The sequence below is a fragment of the Nansenia antarctica genome (genome assembly GCF_963989245.1).
Source record: "Nansenia antarctica genome assembly, chromosome: 9".
Lineage (NCBI taxonomy): Eukaryota > Metazoa > Chordata > Actinopteri > Argentiniformes > Microstomatidae > Nansenia > Nansenia antarctica.
Genome location: NC_137679.1, coordinates 446,692 through 468,441, shown reverse-complemented (window position 1 = coordinate 468,441; position 21,750 = coordinate 446,692). Strand labels below are relative to the sequence as shown.

Here is a 21,750-nt window from a genome sequence, read left to right as displayed (position 1 = left end):
ATATAGACTGACTTATATAGACTGAATTATATAGATGACTTATATAGACTGACTTATACAGACTGACTTATATAGACTGACTTATATAGATGACTTATACAGACTGACTTATACAGGCTGACTTATATAGACTGACTTATATAGACTGACTTATATAGATGACTTATACAGGCTGACTTATACAGGCTGACTTATACAGGCTGACTTATATAGGCTGACTTATATCAGTGTTGTAGTCTAGTTTTTTTTCCTAGTGGGTATACTTTGATTTTTCCCTCCCAGCCTCATATTGTTAATTTCGTAACGGCATAAACATATATTTGCGCTCCCTGTCTAACGTTATATATCTAACATTGGGCCTACATGTTTTTTTGGTTTTTTTTATGCTAATCTGTGCATGATAGTGCTGCATTTTGACATATTTCATGTCGCATTTCCCCACGTTGATGGTACATGACGCTATAGTCAGTCCCTCCCAATGGTCCAAAAGTCAAGTCCTTCGTAACACAGACGGGGTGAATTTTATGAATGAAAGTGAAAGTTCTGTCACAAAACGCCGTTACGTATCCTCACACATTTTTAAGTGGGTATACGGAAATCCTTGGCCTTTCCTAGTGGGTATACGCCGTAGTCCTGCGTATCACGTAGACTACACCACTGACTTATATAGCGCCTTTATCCAAAGAGCTTTACAACGGCCTCTCATTCACACATTCACACACCAATGGCAGCAAGCTGCCATGCAAGGCGCCGGCCCGCTCACTGGGAGCAATTTGGGGCCCAGTGTCCATGTGGCCAGCCGGGGCTCGAACCGCCGATCTGCAAACCTTGAGATCATAAGACGCCGGCTCTACCTCCTGAGACACAGCCTCTACCTCCTGAGACACAGCCTCTACCTCCTGAGACACAGCCTCTACCTCCTGAGACACAGCCTCTACCTCCTGAGACACAGCCTCTACCTCCTGAGACACAGCCTCTACCTCCTGAGACACAGCCTCTACCTCCTGAGACACAGCCTCTACCTCCTGAGACACAGCCTCTACCTCCTGAGACACAGCCTCTACCTCCTGAGACACAGCCTCTACCTCCTGAGACACAGCCTCTACCTCCTGATACACAGCCTCTACCTCCTGAGACACAGCCTCTACCTCCTGAGACACAGCCTCTACCTCCTGAGACACAGCCTCTACCTCCTGAGACACAACCTCTACCTCCACCAGCCTCTACCTCCTGAGACACAGCCTCTACCTCCTGAGACACAGCCTCTACCTCCTGAGACACAGCCTCTACCTCCTGAGACACAGCCTCTACCTCCTGAGACACAACCTCTACCTCCTGAGACACAGCCTCTACCTCCTGAGACACAGCCTCTACCTCCTGAGACACAGCCTCTACCTCCTGATACACAGCCTCTACCTCCTGAGACACAGCCTCTACCTCCTGAGACACAGCCTCTACCTCCTGAGACACAGCCTCTACCTCCTGAGACACAACCTCTACCTCCACCAGCCTCTACCTCCTGAGACACAGCATCTACCTCCTGAGACACAGCCTCTACCTCCTGAGACACAGCCTCTACCTCCTGAGACACAACCTCTACCTCCTGAGACACAGCCTCTACCTCCTGAGACACAGCCTCTACCTCCTGATACACAGCCTCTACCTCCTGAGACACAGCCTCTACCTCCTGAGACATAGCCTCTACCTCCTGAGACACAACCTCTACCTCCACCAGCCTCTACCTCCTGAGACACAGCCTCTACCTCCTGAGACACAGCCTCTACCTCCTGAGACACAGCCTCTACCTCCTGAGACACAGCCTCTACCTCCTGAGACACAGCCTCTACCTCCTGAGACACAGCCTCTACCTCCTGAGACACAGCCTCTACCTCCTGAGACACAACCTCTACCCCCTGAGACACAGCCTCTACCTCCTGAGACACAGCCTCTACCTCCTGAGACACAGCCTCTACCTCCTGATACACAGCCTCTACCTCCTGAGACACAGCCTCTACCTCCTGAGACACAGCCTCTACCTCCTGAGACACAGCCTCTACCTCCTGAGACACAACCTCTACCTCCACCAGCCTCTACCTCCTGAGACACAGCCTCTACCTCCTGAGACACAGCCTCTACCTCCTGAGACACAGCCTCTACCTCCTGAGACACAACCTCTACCTCCTGAGACACAGCCTCTACCTCCTGAGACACAGCCTCTACCTCCTGAGACACAGCCTCTACCTCCTGATACACAGCCTCTACCTCCTGAGACACAGCCTCTACCTCCTGAGACACAGCCTCTACCTCCTGAGACACAGCCTCTACCTCCTGAGACACAGCCTCTACCTCCTGAGACACAACCTCTACCTCCACCAGCCTCTACCTCCTGAGACACAGCCTCTACCTCCTGAGACACAGCCTCTACCTCCTGAGACACAGCCTCTACCTCCTGAGACACAACCTCTACCTCCACCAGCCTCTACCTCCTGAGACACAGCCTCTACCTCCTGAGACACAGCCTCTACCTCCTGAGACACAGCCTCTACCTCCTGAGACACAGCCTCTACCTCCTGAGACACAGCCTCTACCTCCTGAGACACAGCCTCTACCTCCTGAGACACAGCCTCTACCTCCTGAGACACAGCCTCTACCTCCTGAGCCACAGCCTCTACCTCCTGAGCCACAGCCTCTACCTCCTGAGCCACAGCCTCTACCTCCTGAGCCACAGCCTCTACCTCCTGAGACACAGCCTCTACCTCCTCCTCCTGAGACACAGCCTCTACCTCCTGAGACACAGCCTCTACCTCCTGAGACACAGCCTCTACCTCCTGAGACACAGCCTCTACCTCCTGAGACACAGCCTCTACCTCCTGATACACAGCCTCTACCTCCTGAGACACAGCCTCTACCTCCTGAGACACAGCCTCTACCTCCTGAGACACAGCCTCTACCTCCTGAGACACAACCTCTACCTCCACCAGCCTCTACCTCCTGAGACACAGCCGCTACCTCCTGAGCCACAGCCTCTACCTCCTGATACACAGCCTCTACCTCCTGAGACACAGCCTCTACCTCCTGAGACACAGCCTCTACCTCCTGAGACACAACCTCTACCTCCACCAGCCTCTACCTCCTGAGACACAGCCTCTACCTCCAAGTATATGAGACGGTTTGCTAACAAAAGGCCAAATCCAAACCGGAGAAATGTGGAGTGCCAACGAAAGTTCCATTTACGTTGTTCATTGATCATCAATTGGGAGATCTGTGCAAAGGTTAGGGACCTGTCGGTTTCTCATTTCTCAGAGACTCACCTTCACTCTCCACTTTTAAATCCCACCTCAAAACCTACCTGTTCTCCCACGCATACAACCTCCCCTACCCCCTAACCATCTCCCCTAACCCTGCCACCCCCCTCCCCCCCCTGGACATGCATACAACCTCCCCTACCCCCTAACCATCTCCCCTAACCCTGCCACCCCCCCTGGACATGCATACAACCTCCCCTACCCCTAACCATCTCCCCTAACCCTGCCACCCCCCTCCCCCCCTGGACATGCATACAACCTCCCCTACCCCTAACCATCTCCCCTAACCCTGCCACCCCCCCTCCCCCCCCTGGACATGCATACAACCTCCCCTACCCCTAACCGTCTCCCCTAACCCTGCCACCCCCCTCCCCCCCTGGACATGCATACAACCTCCCCTACCCCTAACCATCTCCCCTAACCCTGCCAACCACCTCCCCCCCTGGACATGCATACAACCTTCCCTACCCCTAACCATCTCCCCTAACCCTGCCACCCCCCTCCCCCCTGGACATGCACACAACCTCCCCTACCCCTAACCATCTCCCCTAACCCTGCCACCCCTCCCTCCCCCCTGGACATGCATACAACCTCCGCTACCCCTAACCATCTCCCCTAACCCTGCCACCCCTCCCTCCCCCCTGGACATGCATACAACCTCCCCTACCCCTAACCATCTCCCCTAACCCTGCCACCCACCTCCCCCCCTGGACATGCATACAACCTCCCCTACCCCTAACCATCTCCCCTAACCCTGCCACCCCCCTCCCCCCTGGACATGCATACAACCTCCCCTACCCCTAACCATCTCCCCTAACCCTGCCACCCCTCCCTCCCCCCTGGACATGCATACAACCTCCCCTACCCCTAACCATCTCCCCTAACCCTGCCACCCACCTCCCCCCCTGGACATGCATACAACCTCCCCTACCCCTAACCATCTCCCCTAACCCTGCCACCCCCCTCCCCCCTGGACATGCATACAACCTCCCCTACCCCTAACCATCTCCCCTAACCCTGCCACCCCTCCCTCCCCCCTGGACATGCATACAACCTCCCCTACCCCTAACCATCTCCCCTAACCCTGCCACCCCCCCTGCCACCCCCCCTCCCCCCTGGACATTGCTGTGTTAATTGTTCCCTGTGCCTGTTCGTTAACTCTGTGTTCTATGTGTCATGTTATCTGTTGTTAACTCTGTGTTCTATGTGTCATGTTATCTGTTGTTAACTCTGTGTTCTATGTGTCATGTTATCTGTTGTTAACTCTGTGTTCTATGTGTCATGTTATATGTTGTTAACTCTGTGTTCTATGTGTCATGTTATCTGTTGTTAACTCTGTGTTCTATGTGTCATGTTATCTGTTGTTAACTCTGTGTTCTGTGTCATGTTATCTGTTGTTAACTCTGTGTTCTATGTGTCATGTTATCTGTTGTTAACTCTGTGTTCTATGTGTCATGTTATCTGTTGTTAACTCTGTGTTCTATGTGCTCATGTTATATGTTGTTAACTCTGTGTTCTATGTGTCATGTTATCTGTTGTTAACTCTGTGTTCTATGTGTCATGTTATCTGTTGTTAACTCTGTGTTCTATGTGTCATGTTATCTGTTGTTAACTCTGTGTTCTATGTGCTCATGTTATCTGTTGTTAACTCTGTGTTCTATGTGTCATGTTATCTGTTGTTAACTCTGTGTTCTATGTGTCATGTTATCTGTTGTTAACTCTGTGTTCTATGTGTCATGTTATCTGTTGTTAACTCTGTGTTCTATGTGTCATGTTATCTGTTGTTAACTCTGTGTTCTATGTGCTCATGTTATATGTTGTTAACTCTGTGTTCTATGTGTCATGTTATCTGTTGTTAACTCTGTGTTCTATGTGTCATGTTATCTGTTGTTAACTCTGTGTTCTATGTGTCATGTTATCTGTTGTTAACTCTGTGTTCTATGTGCTCATGTTATCTGTTGTTAACTCTGTGTTCTATGTGTCATGTTATCTGTTGTTAACTCTGTGTTCTATGTGTCATGTTATCTGTTGTTAACTCTGTGTTCTATGTGTCATGTTATCTGTTGTTAACTCTGTGTCCATGTGTCATGTTATCTGTTGTTAACTCTGTGTTCTATGTGCTCATGTTATATGTTGTTAACTCTGTGTTCTATGTGTCATGTTATCTGTTGTTAACTCTGTGTTCTATGTGTCATGTTATCTGTTGTTAACTCTGTGTTATATGTGTCATGTTATCTGTTGTTAACTCTGTGTTCTATGTGCTCATGTTATCTGTTGTTAACTCTGTGTTCTATGTGTCATGTTATCTGTTGTTAACTCTGTGTTCTATGTGTCATGTTATCTGTTGTTAACTCTGTGTTCTATGTGTCATGTTATCTGTTGTTAACTCTGTGTTCTATGTGCTCATGTTATCTGTTGCTTGTTGTTTCTGTGTCTTCTGTTTTTCCCATATTGTCAGCGTCTTTGAGCCCCGGAAAAGCACAATGAATAAATACAATGAACTATTATTATTATGAGCGGAATTGGTCGTGAGTGTGCTGCAGTGTGGTGCCATGGTTACCTGGTGGTGTGAGTGTGCTGCAGTGTGTTGCCATGGTTACCTGGCTGTCCTCCACGAACTGGTGCAGCTGGCGGTTCAGGGAGGCCACCCTCTGCTGGGCCTCGCTGCTCTCCTCTCTGGACTGGCCCGGGCCCTTCTGGTCCTTCTGGTCCAGCTCCCTGCGGTAGAACTCCACGTCCTGCTGCAGCTGCTCTGTCTGAGGGGAGAGGCTGGTTAGACTGGGTTAGACTGGGCTGGACTGGGTTAGACTGGGCTAGACTGGGCTAGACTGGGTTAGACTGGGTTAGACTGGGTTAGACTGGGTTAGACTGGGCTAGACTGGGCTAGACTGGGTTAGACTGGGCTAGACTGGGCTGGACTGGGTTAGACTGGGTTAGACTGGGCTAGACTGGGTTAGACTGGGCTGGACTGGGTTAGACTGGGCTAGACTGGGCTAGACTGGGTTAGACTGGGCTGGACTGGGCTAGACTGGGTTAGACTGGGTTAGACAGGGCTGGACTGGGTTAGACTGGGTTAGACTGGGTTAGACTGGGCTAGACTGGGCTAGACTGGGTTAGACTGGGCTAGACTGGGTTAGACTGGGCTGAACTGGGTTAGACGGTGATAGACTGGGTTAGACTGGGTTAGACTGGGTTAGACTGGGTTAGACTGGGCTGGACTGGGCTGGACTGGGCTAGACTGGGCTGGACTGGGTTAGACTGGGCTGGACTGGGCTGGACTGGGCTAGACTGGGTTAGACTGGGCTGGACTGGGTTAGACTGGGTTAGACTGGGCTGGACTGGGTTAGACTGGGCTGGACTGGGCTAGACTGGGTTAGACTGGGTTAGACAGGGCTGGACTGGGCTAGACTGGGCTAGACTGGGTTAGACTGGGTTAGACTGGGCTGGACTGGGTTAGACTGGGCTGGACTGGGTTAGACTGGGCTGGACTGGGTTAGACTGGGTTAGACTGGGCTAGACTGGGCTGGACTGGGTTAGACTGGGTTAGACTGGGTTAGACTGGGTTAGACTGGGCTAGACTGGGCTGGACTGGGTTAGACTGGGTTAGACTGGGTTAGACTGGGCTGGACTGGGTTAGACTGGGTTAGACTGGGCTAGACTGGGCTGGACTGGGTTAGACTGGGTTAGACTGGGTTAGACTGGGCTGGACTGGGTTAGACTAGGTTAGACTAGGTTAGACTAGGTTAGACTGGGTTAGACTGGGTTAGACTGGGTTAGACTGGGCTGGACTGGGTTAGACTGGGCTGGACTGGGTTAGACTGGGTTAGACTGGGCTGGACTGGGTTAGACTGGGTTAGACTGGGCTAGACTGGGTTAGACTGGGTTAGACTGGGCTGGACTGGGTTAGACTGGGTTCGACTGGGTTAGACTGGGTTAGACTGGGCTAGACTGGGCTGGACTGGGTTAGACTGGGTTAGACTGGGCTGGACTGGGTTAGACTGGGTTAGACTGGGCTAGACTGGGTTAGACTAGGTTAGACTGGGTTAGACTGGGTTAGACTGGGTTAGACTGGGTTAGACTGGGTTAGACTGGGTTAGATGGGTGCTCTGTCTGAGGGGAGAGGCTGGTTAGACTGGGCTGGACTGGGTTAGACTGGGTTAGACTGGGTTAGACTGGGCTAGACTGGGCTAGACTGGGTTAGGACTGGGTTAGACGGTGATAGACTGAGTTAGACTGGGTTAGACTGGGCTGGACTGGGTTAGACTGGGCTAGACTGGGTTAGACTGGGTTAGACTGGGCTAGACTGGGCTAGACTGGGTTAGACTGGGCTAGACTGGGTTAGACTGGGCTGAACTGGGTTAGACGGTGATAGACTGAGTTAGACTGGGTTAGACTGGGCTGGACTGGGTTAGACTGGGCTAGACTGGGTTAGACTGGGTTAGACTGGGCTGGACTGGGTTAGACTGGGTTAGACTGGGTTAGACTGGGTTAGATGACAGGCCAGAGGTTAGACTGGGTTAGATGACAGGCCAGAGGTTAGACTGGGTTAGATGGGGAAGAGTTGAACCAACTGTCCAACCCTGAGCTAAGGTTAAAGGTTAAACACCAGCCAAACCACCACACTCCTTCACTATACAAATACAAATACCTACAAACACACACATGGACAAACTGTCTTCTCCTTGTCCACTCATGCAAACACCTACACACACACACACACACACACACACACACCTACACACACTCATACAAACACCTACACATACATGGACAAACAGGAGGTGGACCAGGAATATATTCCAACAGCATATTTTCTTACAGTTCCAGGCCAGCTATTACCTTACATATAGCACTTACTAGATTAGATTAGATTTATTGTCCCCAGGGGGAATTTTATTTTCACACCACTGTACAGTATACATGTATACATACAACACCGTATAACACAGACAACAACAGACAGTACTACACATGACAGACACACACGTACACACACTCAGCGCGGTCTGTTATTTAAGGCAACAATGGCTGCGGGGATCAGGCTTTTGCCAAAGCGAGCCCTATTGCACCTTAGCGTTCTGTACCTACGCCCGGATGGCAGTGGGGCGAGGTACAGGTTGAGTGGGGGGGTGATGTCCTGTTCTATTACTACTTAGAATACTTTCACTAGTTTACCTCACTCGTCGCTATGCTAACTATTAACCCCTTACCTTCTTCTTACGCTGTTTTGTCTTTGTGAAAGAAGAGAAGAAAGAGATGAGGGGAAAAGATGATAATGGAGAAGGAAAAAGGGCACATGCAAAATCAAATGTTCTTTTGATTGATTGAAAACCTTTATTGTCCCCAATGGGGAAATTTTGTTGTCAAACAGCTCAGTTAGGGCAGAAAACATTCAGTACAGAAAACAGAAAAACATTCAATAAAAAACATAAAACAGTGCAGGCTCAATAAGTAAAAAGTTCCAAAAGTTCCATCTCCAGGTCTCCCCCACCCTGCAGGGCCTGGTTGTAGAGTCGGAGTGCAGCTGGAATAAAGGACTGTCCAAATCTTTTTGTACTTTGACGGGGGAGAACAAATCTGTGGCTGAACTTGCTCCTCATCCCTGCCAGCTCGCAGTACATCGGGTGGGAGGGATTGGCCAGCATGGCCGCCAGTTTTTTCCCCATCCTCTGTTCTGCCACCACCTCTAGGCTGTCCAGCCCGGTCCCCACCACAGAGCTGGCCTTCTTCACCAGTTTGTTTAGCTTCGCAGCATCCCTGGCACAGATGTTTCCACCCCAGCAGGCCACGGCGAAGAACAGAACGCTGGCAACCACCGACTGGTAAAACATTTGCAGCAGCTTGTTGCAGACACCGAAAGACCTCAGCCTTCTCAGGAAAAACAGTCTGCTCTGCCCTTTCCTGAGAAGAGCCTCGGTGTTGTCAGTCCAGTCCAGTTTGTTATTAATTTGTACTCCCAGGTACCTGTAGGAGTCCACCCTCTCGACTTCCACCCCCTTGATGGTGATGGGGGCTGGGGTCCTTCTCTTCCTCCTAAAATCCACCACCAACTCCTTTGTTTTGCTGGTGTTAAGCAAAAGGTAGTTGGTGTCGCACCACTGCACGAAGCTCTCCACCAGGGCCCTGTACTCCTCATCCCTGTCGTCTGTGATGTAACCGACGATAGAGGAGTCATCCGAAAACTTCTGCAGGTGGCACTGGTCGGAGCTAAACTGGAAGTCGGAGGTATAGAGGGTGAAGAGAAAGGGTGACAGAACAGTTCCCTGGGGGGCACCGGTGTTGCACACCACCACCTCAGACTGACAGCCCTGCAGTCTCACATACTGACGCCTGTCTGTGAGGTAGTTGTGGATCCAGGCCGTCAGGGAGTCCTCCACACACATCACTGCTAGTTTGTCAGCCAGCAGTGATGGCTTGATAGTGTTAAATGCACTGGAGAAGTCGAAGAACATGGTCCTCACCATGCTCTGTGGCCTCTCCAGGTGTGTGTAGGCCCTGTGCAGCATGTAAATGATGGCGTCCTCCACCCCCATGCTCTCCTGGTATGCAAACTGCCGGGGGTCCAGGAAGTCCTTCACCTGGGGCTTAAGGTGTTGCAGCACTAGCCTCTCCAGGATCTTCATGACCTGTGGTGTCAGGGCGACAGGTCTGTAGTCGTTTGGGGTGCTGGGCCGTCCCTTCTTTGGCACTGGGACGATGCAAGAGGTCTTCCAGAGCTGTGGCACCCTCCTCAGTCTTAGAGATAGACTGAAGAGATGTTGGAATGTGTCCGCCAGCTCTCCAGCACACACCTTCAGAACCCTGGGGTTGATGTTGTCTGGACCTCTGGACTTGTTCACATTCACCCTGGAAAGCTGCCTTCTCACCTGCTCAGATGTTATAAAGCTGTGAGTACCGGTGTCTCCAGGTGTGAAGCATGCTCCCTGGCTCCTGGTGTTGGTAAGGGGAGGCAGTTGCTGCTGGGGTGCTGCTGGGGTGTCAGGGGGAGTGGGGGCTACTGTTGCCAGGGGTGCGGTACATTGGAGAGGGGAGGAGAGGTTCGGGGGCTGTGGGGGGTGACAGGGGGATGGGGGGGGTGACAGGGTCGGGGGCTGGGTCGGGGGCTGGGTCGGGGGCTGGGTCGGGGGCTGTGACAGGGTCGGGGGCTGGGTCGGGGGCTGGGTCGGGGGCTGGGTCGGGGGCTGGGTCGGGGGCTGGGTCGGGGGCTGGGTCGGGGGCTGTGACAGGGTCGGGGGCTGGGTCGGGGGCTGGGTCGGGGGCTGGGTCGGGGGCTGTGACAGGGTCGGGGGCTGGGTCGGGGGCTGTGACAGGGTCGGGGGCTGGGTCGGGGGCTGTTCACAAAGTGTAATAGAGGTGAAAAGGGACAGCAGAGCACAAAGGGTTGCAAAGTTCCTGTAAGATTGGGAAACTTTCCGACCATTTAATATGGAAAACCTTATGGAACTTTGGAAATTAGCGGAAAGTTTCCCAAATGTATGGGAATGTTGCAACCCTAAATACAAGCCAGTGAGGTGAGGCTAGCGAGGTTATTCATGCTCAGGTGAGAGGAACGGAATGGCAGTGGAAGTGACACTGAGAGAGCACTGATGAGAGACCAGTTGTTAATGATACTGATGAGAGACCAGTTGTTAATGATACTGATGAGAGACCAGTTGTTAATGATACTGATGAGAGACCAGTTGTTAATGATACTGATGAGAGACCAGTTGTTAATGATACTGATGAGAGACCAGTTGTTATAATGATACTGATGAGAGACCAGTTGTTAATGATACTGATGAGAGACCAGTTGTCACTAACCTCTCTTTTCAGCTTCCTGTTCTCGTCCTCAGCCTCTTCTGCCCGCGCAGCCAACTGTGAAAACAAATGAGAACATGAATATATGATGGATATGTGATGAATATATGATGGATATATGATGGATATATGATGAATATGTGATGAATATATGATGGATATATGATGAATATATGATGGATATATGATGAATATGTGATGAATATGTGATGAATATATGATGGATATATGATGAATATGTGATGAATATCGGATGAATATGTGATGAATATCGGATGAATATATGATGAATATATGATGAATATCTGATGAATATATGATGAGTATGTGATGAATATATGATGAATATGTGATGAATATATGAAACATATATGATGAATATGAATGAATGAATGAATGAATGAATGAATGGTCTTTATTGTCATTGATATAGTACAGGTACCAAACAACGAAATTTGGGAGGGGGGGCTCCCCTGGTGCTAGGAAAAAAAACTAAAAACAAGAAGGGAAAGGAGCTGGTTTACATAAATAAAGGCTATGTACACTATCCACTATACTATACTATACAAATAAAACACTGTGCTGTACTCTATGCTATGCTATACCTATTCTAACATTTCCTATCTCTGAACCTTATGTACCCGAGGGTTGTCATATTGCACATAGTGTTATTGCACATTCATTTTTTAAAGTGTCGCAGTTTGCAGGTTTGAAATGTTCATAGTTGTGAATATATGAATATATGAATATATGATACATATATGATGAATATATGAATATATGAATATATGATACACATATGATGAATATATGATACATATATGATGAATATATGATACATATATGATGAATATATGATACATATATGATGAATATATGATACATATATGATGAATATATGAATATATGATATATGATGCGTGGGAACACAGATGTGAGGTGCTGCGTCATGATTCATAAGTCCAGTGCTCTACACTAAATGAGGATTTAGAACATCATCTACATACATGTCAGATATTGCATGTAAACATTAATAATAACACTCTATAGTTAAGAGCTAGACTAAACAATGAAGCACAGGCAGCATAGTACGCTAACACAACGAGTTCACATCGGGTCGCACGGACACTTGCGTTCTACACTTGCGTTCGGTCTCATACAACAGTTAGTTCCGACCAAGTTAGTGCGGTGGCTTAAGACCATATTTGAACATAATGGGGACGCGCCGGACAAAAGCACCAATTTTTTTCCATGTGCTCTACATCACCATAGCTTTCAATTTTTGGTGGGAGCCACTTCATCAAGATGACCGATGGCGGCCATCTTGGATTTCCAAGGTCAAATCTTGGTGTCAAAATATACAATATGCATTAAAGCTATTGAGAATATCATTATGTGATTTTCCTTTTTTTTTTTGACCACTGCACTGACTGAGGCTCGTATCGCATCCTCTGGCACAGCTGACTCTTTCCTCAAAGCATCCCACCTCACTAGGACAAGACATGCCCACCAAGTGAGCGCTCTGGCACTGGGGAAGCTGCAGCAGGATGCCTTCTTGGACATGGTGACTGAGGGACCACGTGATGAGAAGATCAAAGAAGCTTGGAGACAAGATATGATCACCAAGAGTCCAACATTCCAGTACTGGGATTACCATCCTCAACTTGGAAATAATGGGTCTGATATTTGTACGTGCCCACAGATAACAGGATTTCCCCCTCTATGTGGAGTCACTGAAGGCTCTCGTCCCATGGTTCTTCGCCCTTGATCACCAGAACTATGCCAGATGGATTCCTGTCCACATCCGCGACATGGAAAGCTTGCCCACGTCCATTCACAATGAATTTGAAGAACATGGTCACTGGGTTATTCCCAAGACCACAAACAGATTCTCAAGCATACCGATAGACCAGGCTCATGAGTAAGAATAATGATCTGGTGAAGGGTTCTGGGGGTGCAGTGGGACTCACCGAGAATCCCTCAGCATTCAAGAAGTGGATGATCGCAGGGCCTGAACAAGCACGACTCCTAAAAGAGTTTGAGCAGGAGTATATTTCAGAAGAAGGCAATAAACAACAACACCATGAAGAAGGAATGTCTACACAGAAGACATTCAAAGAACAAGCACTAGCTCTGGTGCACACCATCAGTGGGATGAGCAATCCATTCCTAGATGATACCCCCGAGCTTCTAATGCTGGACACACAAAATATAACTGACGAGTCTGTGGTTAACACAGTCCGCACTGTGGAATCAGTGGGCAGAGATCAGTACAACAAGTACCATGAGAGAGTGATCAGGAACCGCACACACTCCATTCACGAGCCCATCAAAAAGAACTCACTGCCTCTCTTCAGATGCCCAACACCCAAGACCAAGACCAAGCAGGCAGGGCAGATCTCAATGTTGAAGGATGATGTTGCACTCTTCTCCCAATTATATATAGCCATGCAACACAGAGAGGGTGACATGAGCACCTTTTTTAAGCACGAAAACCATCCATACCCTCCCTCCCTATCTGACAGAGGGAAACTACGCTTGGGAAAGAAGTCAGATCTGTTAATTGTTCTGACAGAGAAGACACAACAGGAACCTCCAGGTACTTTTTTTTTTCCAAACAAGTTGTAATCAGTCAGTGGCATTATGTAATATCAGTAATAATCAGAAAAAATAGCATATCATTCTCTTCAAGGTCTGTAGAGAGTCCTTATTTACTGTTTGTTTTTCGTTTTTTAACTAACTTTCTTTTTTACCTCCAGGGACTTTTGATGTCAAAGTACTCGACGGTGCTGCTGTTGTGCACTTCCTGTCCACCACCAACATTACCACATTCGACGAATATGCCAGTTGTGTCTTTGTTCCCCACATCATGAAGCACTTGGAGACCTCTGCAAGAGTTGATGTGGTCTGGGATACTTACATCACCAGCAGCATAAAAGAGTCAACAAGGGAGAAGCGAGGCAAAGGGATACGACGGAAGGTGGCTGGTCAGAACAAGCTGCCAGAGAATTGGCCAGATTTCCTGCGTGACCCTATGAACAAGCAGGAACTCTTCACCTTCCTCTCCAGGAAGATTGCATCCATTGCCTGGCCAGATGGTAAGCAGGTCTTCATTACATCTGGCACCAGAGTGGTCGGCACAGACACCAGCCACTTCATACTGCCATGTAACCATGAAGAGGCCGACACCAGGATACTGATTCATCTGCTTGATGCCCTGGAGCATCGCTCTTCTACCTGCTTGGTACGCACTGTGGATACAGATGTTGTCGTTATCCTCATCGGCAAGTTCCATGCCCTGCTCACCAAGTATCCAGCTGCAGACATCTGGGTCGCTTTTGGCACTGGCAAGAACTACAGATATCTTCATATCAATAACATCTGCCATACTCTGGGCAAAGGTAAGTCCACAGCACTTCCAGTCTTCCACTCATTCACAGGCTGTGACACAACCTCAGCATTCTGTGGGAAGGGGAAGAAGTCAGCATGGGAGGCTTGGAAGTCCTACCCCGAGGTCACCCAGGCCTTCAACTACATGGCAGCGAATCCGCACACTCCCGTGACCATAGATGCCCAGCAATTTCAACTTCTGGAGCGCTACACAATCGTCCTTTACGACAAGACGAGTGATGTGGAATCTATTAATGAAGCACGGAGAGAGTTGTTCTGCCAGAAGAACAGAACGATGGAACACATTCCACCAACACAAGATTCCCTTCTGCAGCACTTGAAGCGAGTTGCCTACCAGTCTGGGATCTGGGCAACATCTGAACTGGCTCAACAGCCGACACCCAGTCCAGAAGGATGTGGATGGACATTGGATAGAGACAGCCAGGTCTGGCTTCCTGTGTGGAGCATTCTACCAATGGCTTCGAAAGCCTGCACTGAACTAGTCAAATGTGGCTGTAAAAGCGCAAGTGGCTGTGGTGCAAAGTGCTCATGCAAGAAAGCACACTGGAAATGCACAGAGCTTTGCAGTTGTAAATGTGACCGATAATTTGATGATATAAAATGCTTTGTTATGTTAAAAAGTGAAGCACATAAAGTTCAATTCAATTAATGCATGTTGTCCATTTTTCAATATACATGCCATTGAAAACATACATATTAATATATGTCCAGCTGCTTAGGAACCGAGTTGAAAATGATGGATACATTGCCAGAATGAACATATTTATTTGATCTCGGCACAAATAATCATCTAGTGATATTCTCAATAGCTTTAATGCATTCCTTGACCCAGAAAATGTATATTTTGACACCAAGATTGACCTTCTATGTGGCTTGGAAGCCGAGATATTTGCACTTATAGATTTTACATGGCGGTCACCTTGGAAATCCAAGATGGCCGCCATCGGCCATCTTGATGAAGTGGCTCCCACCAAAAATTGAAAGCTATGGTGATGTAGAGCACATGGAAAAAATTTGGTGCCTTTGTCCGGCGCGTCCCCATAATTTTGCTAAGCTGCCGCACTAAGTCATTTGATTGGACAAGAGGCATTCCATGAGTGCTGATATACAGTATAACAGCACTGGGACTTTTAACTATATGTATCACTTCGCTGCACAGGTGTTCTATTAAATGACCGTTAATTAGACTACATGTTTGTGTTACTAGGCAACCGTCGTTGAAGTTGAAGTTCAGTTGTGGAACTATATTTTGTCGGCGGAGCCAAAATAAACGATTAAATAAACAAACAAATCATAATCTGTTGTCGCTTATTACTGTTAACTAATAAATGGCGCTGTAGAACTGTTGTATAAAAGCAATATCACATCTCTACTGGTCTCTACTGGTCTGTACTGGTCTGTACTGGTCTGTACTGGTCTGTACTGGTCTGTACTGGTCTGTACTGGTCTGTACTGGTCTGTACTGGTCTGTACTGGTCTGTACTGGTCTCTACTGGTCTGTACTGGTCTGTACTGGTCTGTACTGGTCTGTACTGGTCTCTACTGGTCTGTACTGGTCTCTACTGGTCTCTACTGGTCTGTACTGGTCTGTACTGGTCTGTACTGGTCTGTACTGGTCTGTACTGGTCTCTACTGGTCTCTACTGGTCTCTACTGGTCTCTACTGGTCTGTACTGGTCTGTACTGGTCTGTACTGGTCTGTACTGGTCTCTACTGGTCTCTACTGGTCTGTACTGGTCTGTACTGGTCTGTACTGGTCTCTACTGGTCTGTACTGGTCTGTACTGGTCTGGACTGGTCTCTACTGGTCTCTACTGGTCTGTACTGGTCTGTACTGGTCTGTACTGGTCTGTACTGGTCTGTACTGGTCTCTACTGGTCTCTACTGGTCTCTACTGGTCTCTACTGGTATGTACTGGTCTGTACTGGTCTGTACTGGTCTCTAGTGGTCTCTAGTGGTCTCTACTGGTCTCTACTGGTCTCTACTGGTCTCTAGTGGTCTGTACTGGTCTGTACTGGTCTGTACTGGTCTGTACTGGTCTGTACTGGTCTGTACTGGTCTCTACTGGTCTGTACTGGTCTCTACTGGTCTGTACTGGTCTCTACTGGTCTGTACTGGTCTCTACTGGTCTCTACTGGTCTGTACTGGTCTGTACTGGTCTCTACTGGTCTGTACTGGTCTCTACTGGTCTCTACTGGTCTCTACTGGTCTCTACTGGTCTCTACTGGTCTGTACTGGTCTGTACTGGTCTCTACTGGTCTCTACTGGTCTCTACTGGTCTCTACTGGTCTCTACTGGTCTGTACTGGTCTGTACTGGTCTCTACTGGTCTCTACTGGTCTGTACTGGTCTCTACTGGTCTGTACTGGTCTGTACTGGTCTCTACTGGTCTGTACTGGTCTCTACTGGTCTCTACTGGTCTGTACTGGTCTCTACTGGTCTGTACTGGTCTCTACTGGTCTCTACTGGTCTGTACTGGTCTCTACTGGTCTCTACTGGTCTGTACTGGTCTGTACTGGTCTCTACTGGTCTCTACTGGTCTGTACTGGTCTCTACTGGTCTCTACTGGTCTCTACTGGTATGTACTGGTCTGTACTGGTCTGTACTGGTACTTGTACATGTGCAACAATGAGAGAGATGACCCTACTTCCTGGTTGGTCTTCTTCTCCTTGCTCATGTCCTTCTCCAGCTGGGTGAACTCCTTCTCCCGGCGCTGCAGCTGACTCTCCAGCTGGCGGATCTCGTCCCGCAGGAAGCGCGTGTCCCGGCCCGCGGAGGGGCGCTGAGCCATCTGGGCAGGAAACGGAGAGAACCACACCCCTGAGAGAAACACTCAGCCTCCCTCAGCCTCCGTCTACTCACACTCACTCACGCTCACTCACACTCACTCACACTCACTCACGCACGCACACACACACACACTCACTCACGCACGCACGCACACACTCCGACTAACACTGCCTCAGCCCCAGACTGGGTCTCTGTGAACGTGTATAAGAAGACACTAGGGGGTCAGTTCTAGACGGAGGGAAAAGGAAACTGAATCGCAACCACAACCACAACCACAACCACAACCACAACCACCACCACCACCACCACCACCACCACCACCACCACAACCACAACCACAACCACAACCACAACCACAACCACAACCACAACCACAACAAACAGCGACAGGCAGACAGCAGCAAGCAGCAGAGAGGAATTAGCCGGCACTGTAATCTTCTTATGGGCTGTCTTTCTATGGTCACAGCTGACCAATCTGCTTTGCGTCTGGCTAGAGGTGTAAGCTCTTTGGAAGGAAAATGAGCCCAGTGACTCATAGTCAAGTATCCCCAAGTAGGGGGGGTGGAGGTAAGGGCCTTATGCCCGGGAAGAAAAAAAAGTATCCCCAAGTATATGTTCATGCTGCTTATTAAACAATGTATTGATGATTAATAAGCCGCTGGCATCTATCAATCGATCAGTCTCTATTCAAAAACACCATATTGTCCTACAATAAGAATGATATGAAGAATGATATTACATGTGTTTGCACTAAGTTGTACAGTATATGTATTCACTGGTATTGGTGCTGTAGATACAGTGTGTCTTGAGTATTGTTGTGTTGTGGTCTTGTTGTTGTATGTACAGTAGCTTGTTCAGCATGGAGAATACCAAGTCATGTTCCTAGTGCACTGCACATGGCCAATAAAGTTGAATTGAATTGAATGTTCTAAAAACAAGGGTCCTAAAAAAGGGACTCTAATGCTCCACATTCATTCATGGTTTACAACCAGCCTTACCTCCAGCTCTTGTTCCAACTTCAATGCCTTAGCCCTCAGTTCATTTTCTGGAAGACAACAGTTGAGGTATGATGACATCCTCTGTGGGCTATTCATATCTAACAATACTCTCAATAAAACACTTTATCTGAAACCTTGCCGTGCACCTACCCGTCTTGGCTTGATCTGAACCGGCATTCTCAATCATCTCATACGCCATGGCCACTTCCCTGTCCTTCACCTGTAGGAGATGGTCAACATGTCAATCATCTCATACGCCATGGCCACTTCCCTGTCCTTCACCTGTAGGAGATGGTCAACATGTTCAATCATCTCATACGCCATGGCCACTTCCCTGTCCTTCACCTGTAGGAGATGGTCAACATGTTCAATCATCTCATACGCCATGGCCACTTCCCTGTCCTTCACCTGTAGGAGATGGTCAGCATGTTCAGTACTGGGAAAACGCTCTCGCCTTACTGTCCTTTCTCTCTTCCTGTAATTGGTAGCAGGTGCGGTAGTTTAAAAAAAGGTACCGGTAATAATAATAATAATACTAATAATAATATTACATTAGACTGATATAGCACTTTTCTAGACATTCAAAGACGCTTTACAAACTGAAAAGATTGAGTAGTAACAATAAAAAGAAACAAAAGGTAAATAGAAGAAAGTATAGGGGCCTAATGAAGGTAGTGCTGGGGACACATGGGAAGGGGAGGGGGGGAGAGGGTTAACTGGTGAAGGCGAGCTTGAAGAGGTGGGTTTTGAGGGCCTGTTTAAATGTTGGGAGGGTGTTGGCCTGTCTGATGTGGTTGGGGAGGGCGTTCCAGAGGGACGGGGCTGCGGCTGAAAAGCCCCCATCACCCCAGGTCCCCCCAGGTCACCCCCCTATGACACCAATATGTTTTTCTTTATTTTTTTATTTTAAGAGCATGACAAAATAAAGAAAACAATATGTTTCTAGTCTCTTGTCTAAGGGGTCGTCCTTAAAGTTCATGTAGTGTGTGAGTTTTTCTACACTTGCTGCCCAGTTCATTTAACATCACGAATAAATGACATCAGCAGAGTATTCAAACTGGTAACTAATCACTCGTCTTGTTAGTAATGAGCTTGTAGAAATGCACCTCTGGTTCATTCATTATTATGATAATAATAATAATAATAATAATAATAATAATAATAATAACCGTTATTTGTATAGCGCTGTTCCTGCAAACGTTGCAGCTCAAAGTGCTCCAATCATTATATAAATCATCATTTAATTATTTAGTCATTTAAAGGCAATATTAAAAAGATGGGTTTTTAGTCTTGACTTGAACATTATGTACTGAGGTTGCATCCCTAATGTAAACTGGCAGTGAGACACAATCTGGGTGCATAAAATGAGAATGCAGCCTCACCAAATCTCTTCTTTTGTACATGTGGTACACAGAGAAAACCAGCGTCAGAAGACCTGAGAGCTCTATTGGACTGATATGCTAGCAGAAGACCTGAGAGCTCTATTGGGCTGATATGCTAGCAGAAGACCTGAGAGCTCTATTGGGCTGATATGCTAGCAGAAGACCTGAGAGCTCTATTGGGCTGATATGCTAGCAGAAGACCTGAGAGCTCTATTGGGCTGATATGCTAGCAGAAGACCTGAGAGCTCTACTGAGCTGATATGCTAGCAGAAGACCTGAGAGCTCTGTTGGGCTGATATGCTAGCAGAAGACCTGAGAGCTCTATTGGGCTGATATGCTAGCACAAGGTCTTTCAGATATTCTGGTGCTGTGCCAGTGAGAGCTTTATAAACAAGCAGAAGGATCTTGAAATCTATTCTGAACTTAAACAGGAAGCCAGTGTAGAGTCTTGATGAGCGTGTAGAAATGTAACTCCATTTCATTTCAGAATCAGAATCAGAATGACTTTATTCGCCAAGTAGGTTTTCACATACAAGGAATTTGCTGTGGTAGTGGTGCAAACAGGCAACATCTGAATAATAATCATTTGAGTAAACTCCTCCCTTTAGAACTCCTACCTTTAGAACTCCTACCTTTAGAACTCCTACCTTTAGAACTCCTACCTTTAGAACTCCTACCTTTAGAACTCCTACCTTTAGAAGGGTCTGAGAAATCCGGAAGAGTTGAATAAGGTTCTCTGGGCTCCCATCCTTCAGCTCTCCTTGTTGAACCTGCAGAAACATCATGTTGTTTTAACAGAGTTAACAACAGATAACATGACACATAGAACACAGAGTTAACAACAGATAACATGACACATAGAACACAGAGTTAACAACAGATAACATGACACATAGAACACAGAGTTAACAACAGATAACATGAGACACATAGAACACAGAGTTAACAACAGAGAACATGAGCACATAGAACACAGAGTTAACAACAGATAACATGACACATAGAACACAGAGTTAACAACAGATAACATGAGACACATAGAACACAGAGTTAACAACAGATAACATGACACATAGAACACAGAGTTAACAACAGATAACATGACACATAGAACACAGAGTTAACAACAGATAACATGACACATAGAACACAGAGTTAACAACAGATAACATGAGCACATAGAACACAGAGTTAACAACAGATAACATGACACATAGAACACAGAGTTAACAACAGATAACATGAGCACATAGAACACAGAGTTAACGAACAGACACAGGGAACAATTAACACAGCAATGTCCAGGGGGGGGAGGGGGTGGCAGGGTTAGGGGAGATGGTTAGGGGTAGGGGAGGTTGTATGCATGTCCAGGGGGGGAGGGGGGTGGCAGGGTTAGGGGAGACGGTTAGGGGTAGGGGAGGTTGTATGCATGTCCAGGGGGGGAGGGGGGTGGCAGGGTTAGGGGAGATGGTTAGGGGTAGGGGAGGTTGTATGCGTGGGAGAACAGGTAGGTTTTGAGGTGGGATTTAAAAGTGGAGAGTGAGGGTGAGTCTCTGAGTGGTTGAGGGAGAGAGTTCCAGAGGCGGGGTGCAGCTCGTGAAAAAGCTCAGCTCAGCTCAACAACAACAACAACAACAACAACAACAACAACAACAACAACAACAGTACTAACCCTTTTATTTATATTTTGTTCCTGACACTTCATCAGACAGCAAAGTTATTTACCAACTGCCAACTTTCAACTACCAACTTTCAACTACCAACTAGGGCTGCACGATTAATCGATTTTAAATCGAAATCGCGATTTGAGATGATGCGATTAGCAAATCATTATACATTATACAGCGCGTCGGATTCAAAGTCAATGAACGCACACACCCAAGAACAACAACATTGCACGTGAAACGCCCACGTGTGAATCTGTGAAGACGTTTCAGTAGCTAGCAACATCAATGGTGTGGATAAATCGCTTCAAAAACAACATCTCTGTTGTAGGGAAGTATTTCGGGTTTAGGACGACAGATGTGCAACAACAGCAGGTGTTGCGCACAACCTGTCGTGGAACAATCG

The 21,750-nt window shown here is 47.8% G+C and overlaps 1 protein-coding gene across 1 annotated transcript in view; it reads right to left on the bottom strand.

The window, feature by feature from the left end:
• The window catches only part of cep290 (centrosomal protein 290), a gene marked incomplete at its 3' end in the record, with an annotated part of 134,070 nt that extends 115,735 nt beyond the window's left edge, over nucleotides 1–18,335 (bottom strand). The window contains exons 1-4 of the mRNA XM_080539129.1: nucleotides 18,299–18,335; nucleotides 17,158–17,301; nucleotides 11,106–11,159; nucleotides 5,906–6,061 (exon numbers count right to left, since the gene is read on the bottom strand). Coding sequence (XP_080395255.1) covers nucleotides 5,906–6,061; nucleotides 11,106–11,159; nucleotides 17,158–17,301 — 354 coding nt within the window. The 5' untranslated portion in view covers nucleotides 18,299–18,335. The remainder of the gene's footprint in view (nucleotides 1–5,905; nucleotides 6,062–11,105; nucleotides 11,160–17,157; nucleotides 17,302–18,298) is intronic.
• Nucleotides 18,336–21,750: the final 3,415 nt, after the last annotated feature.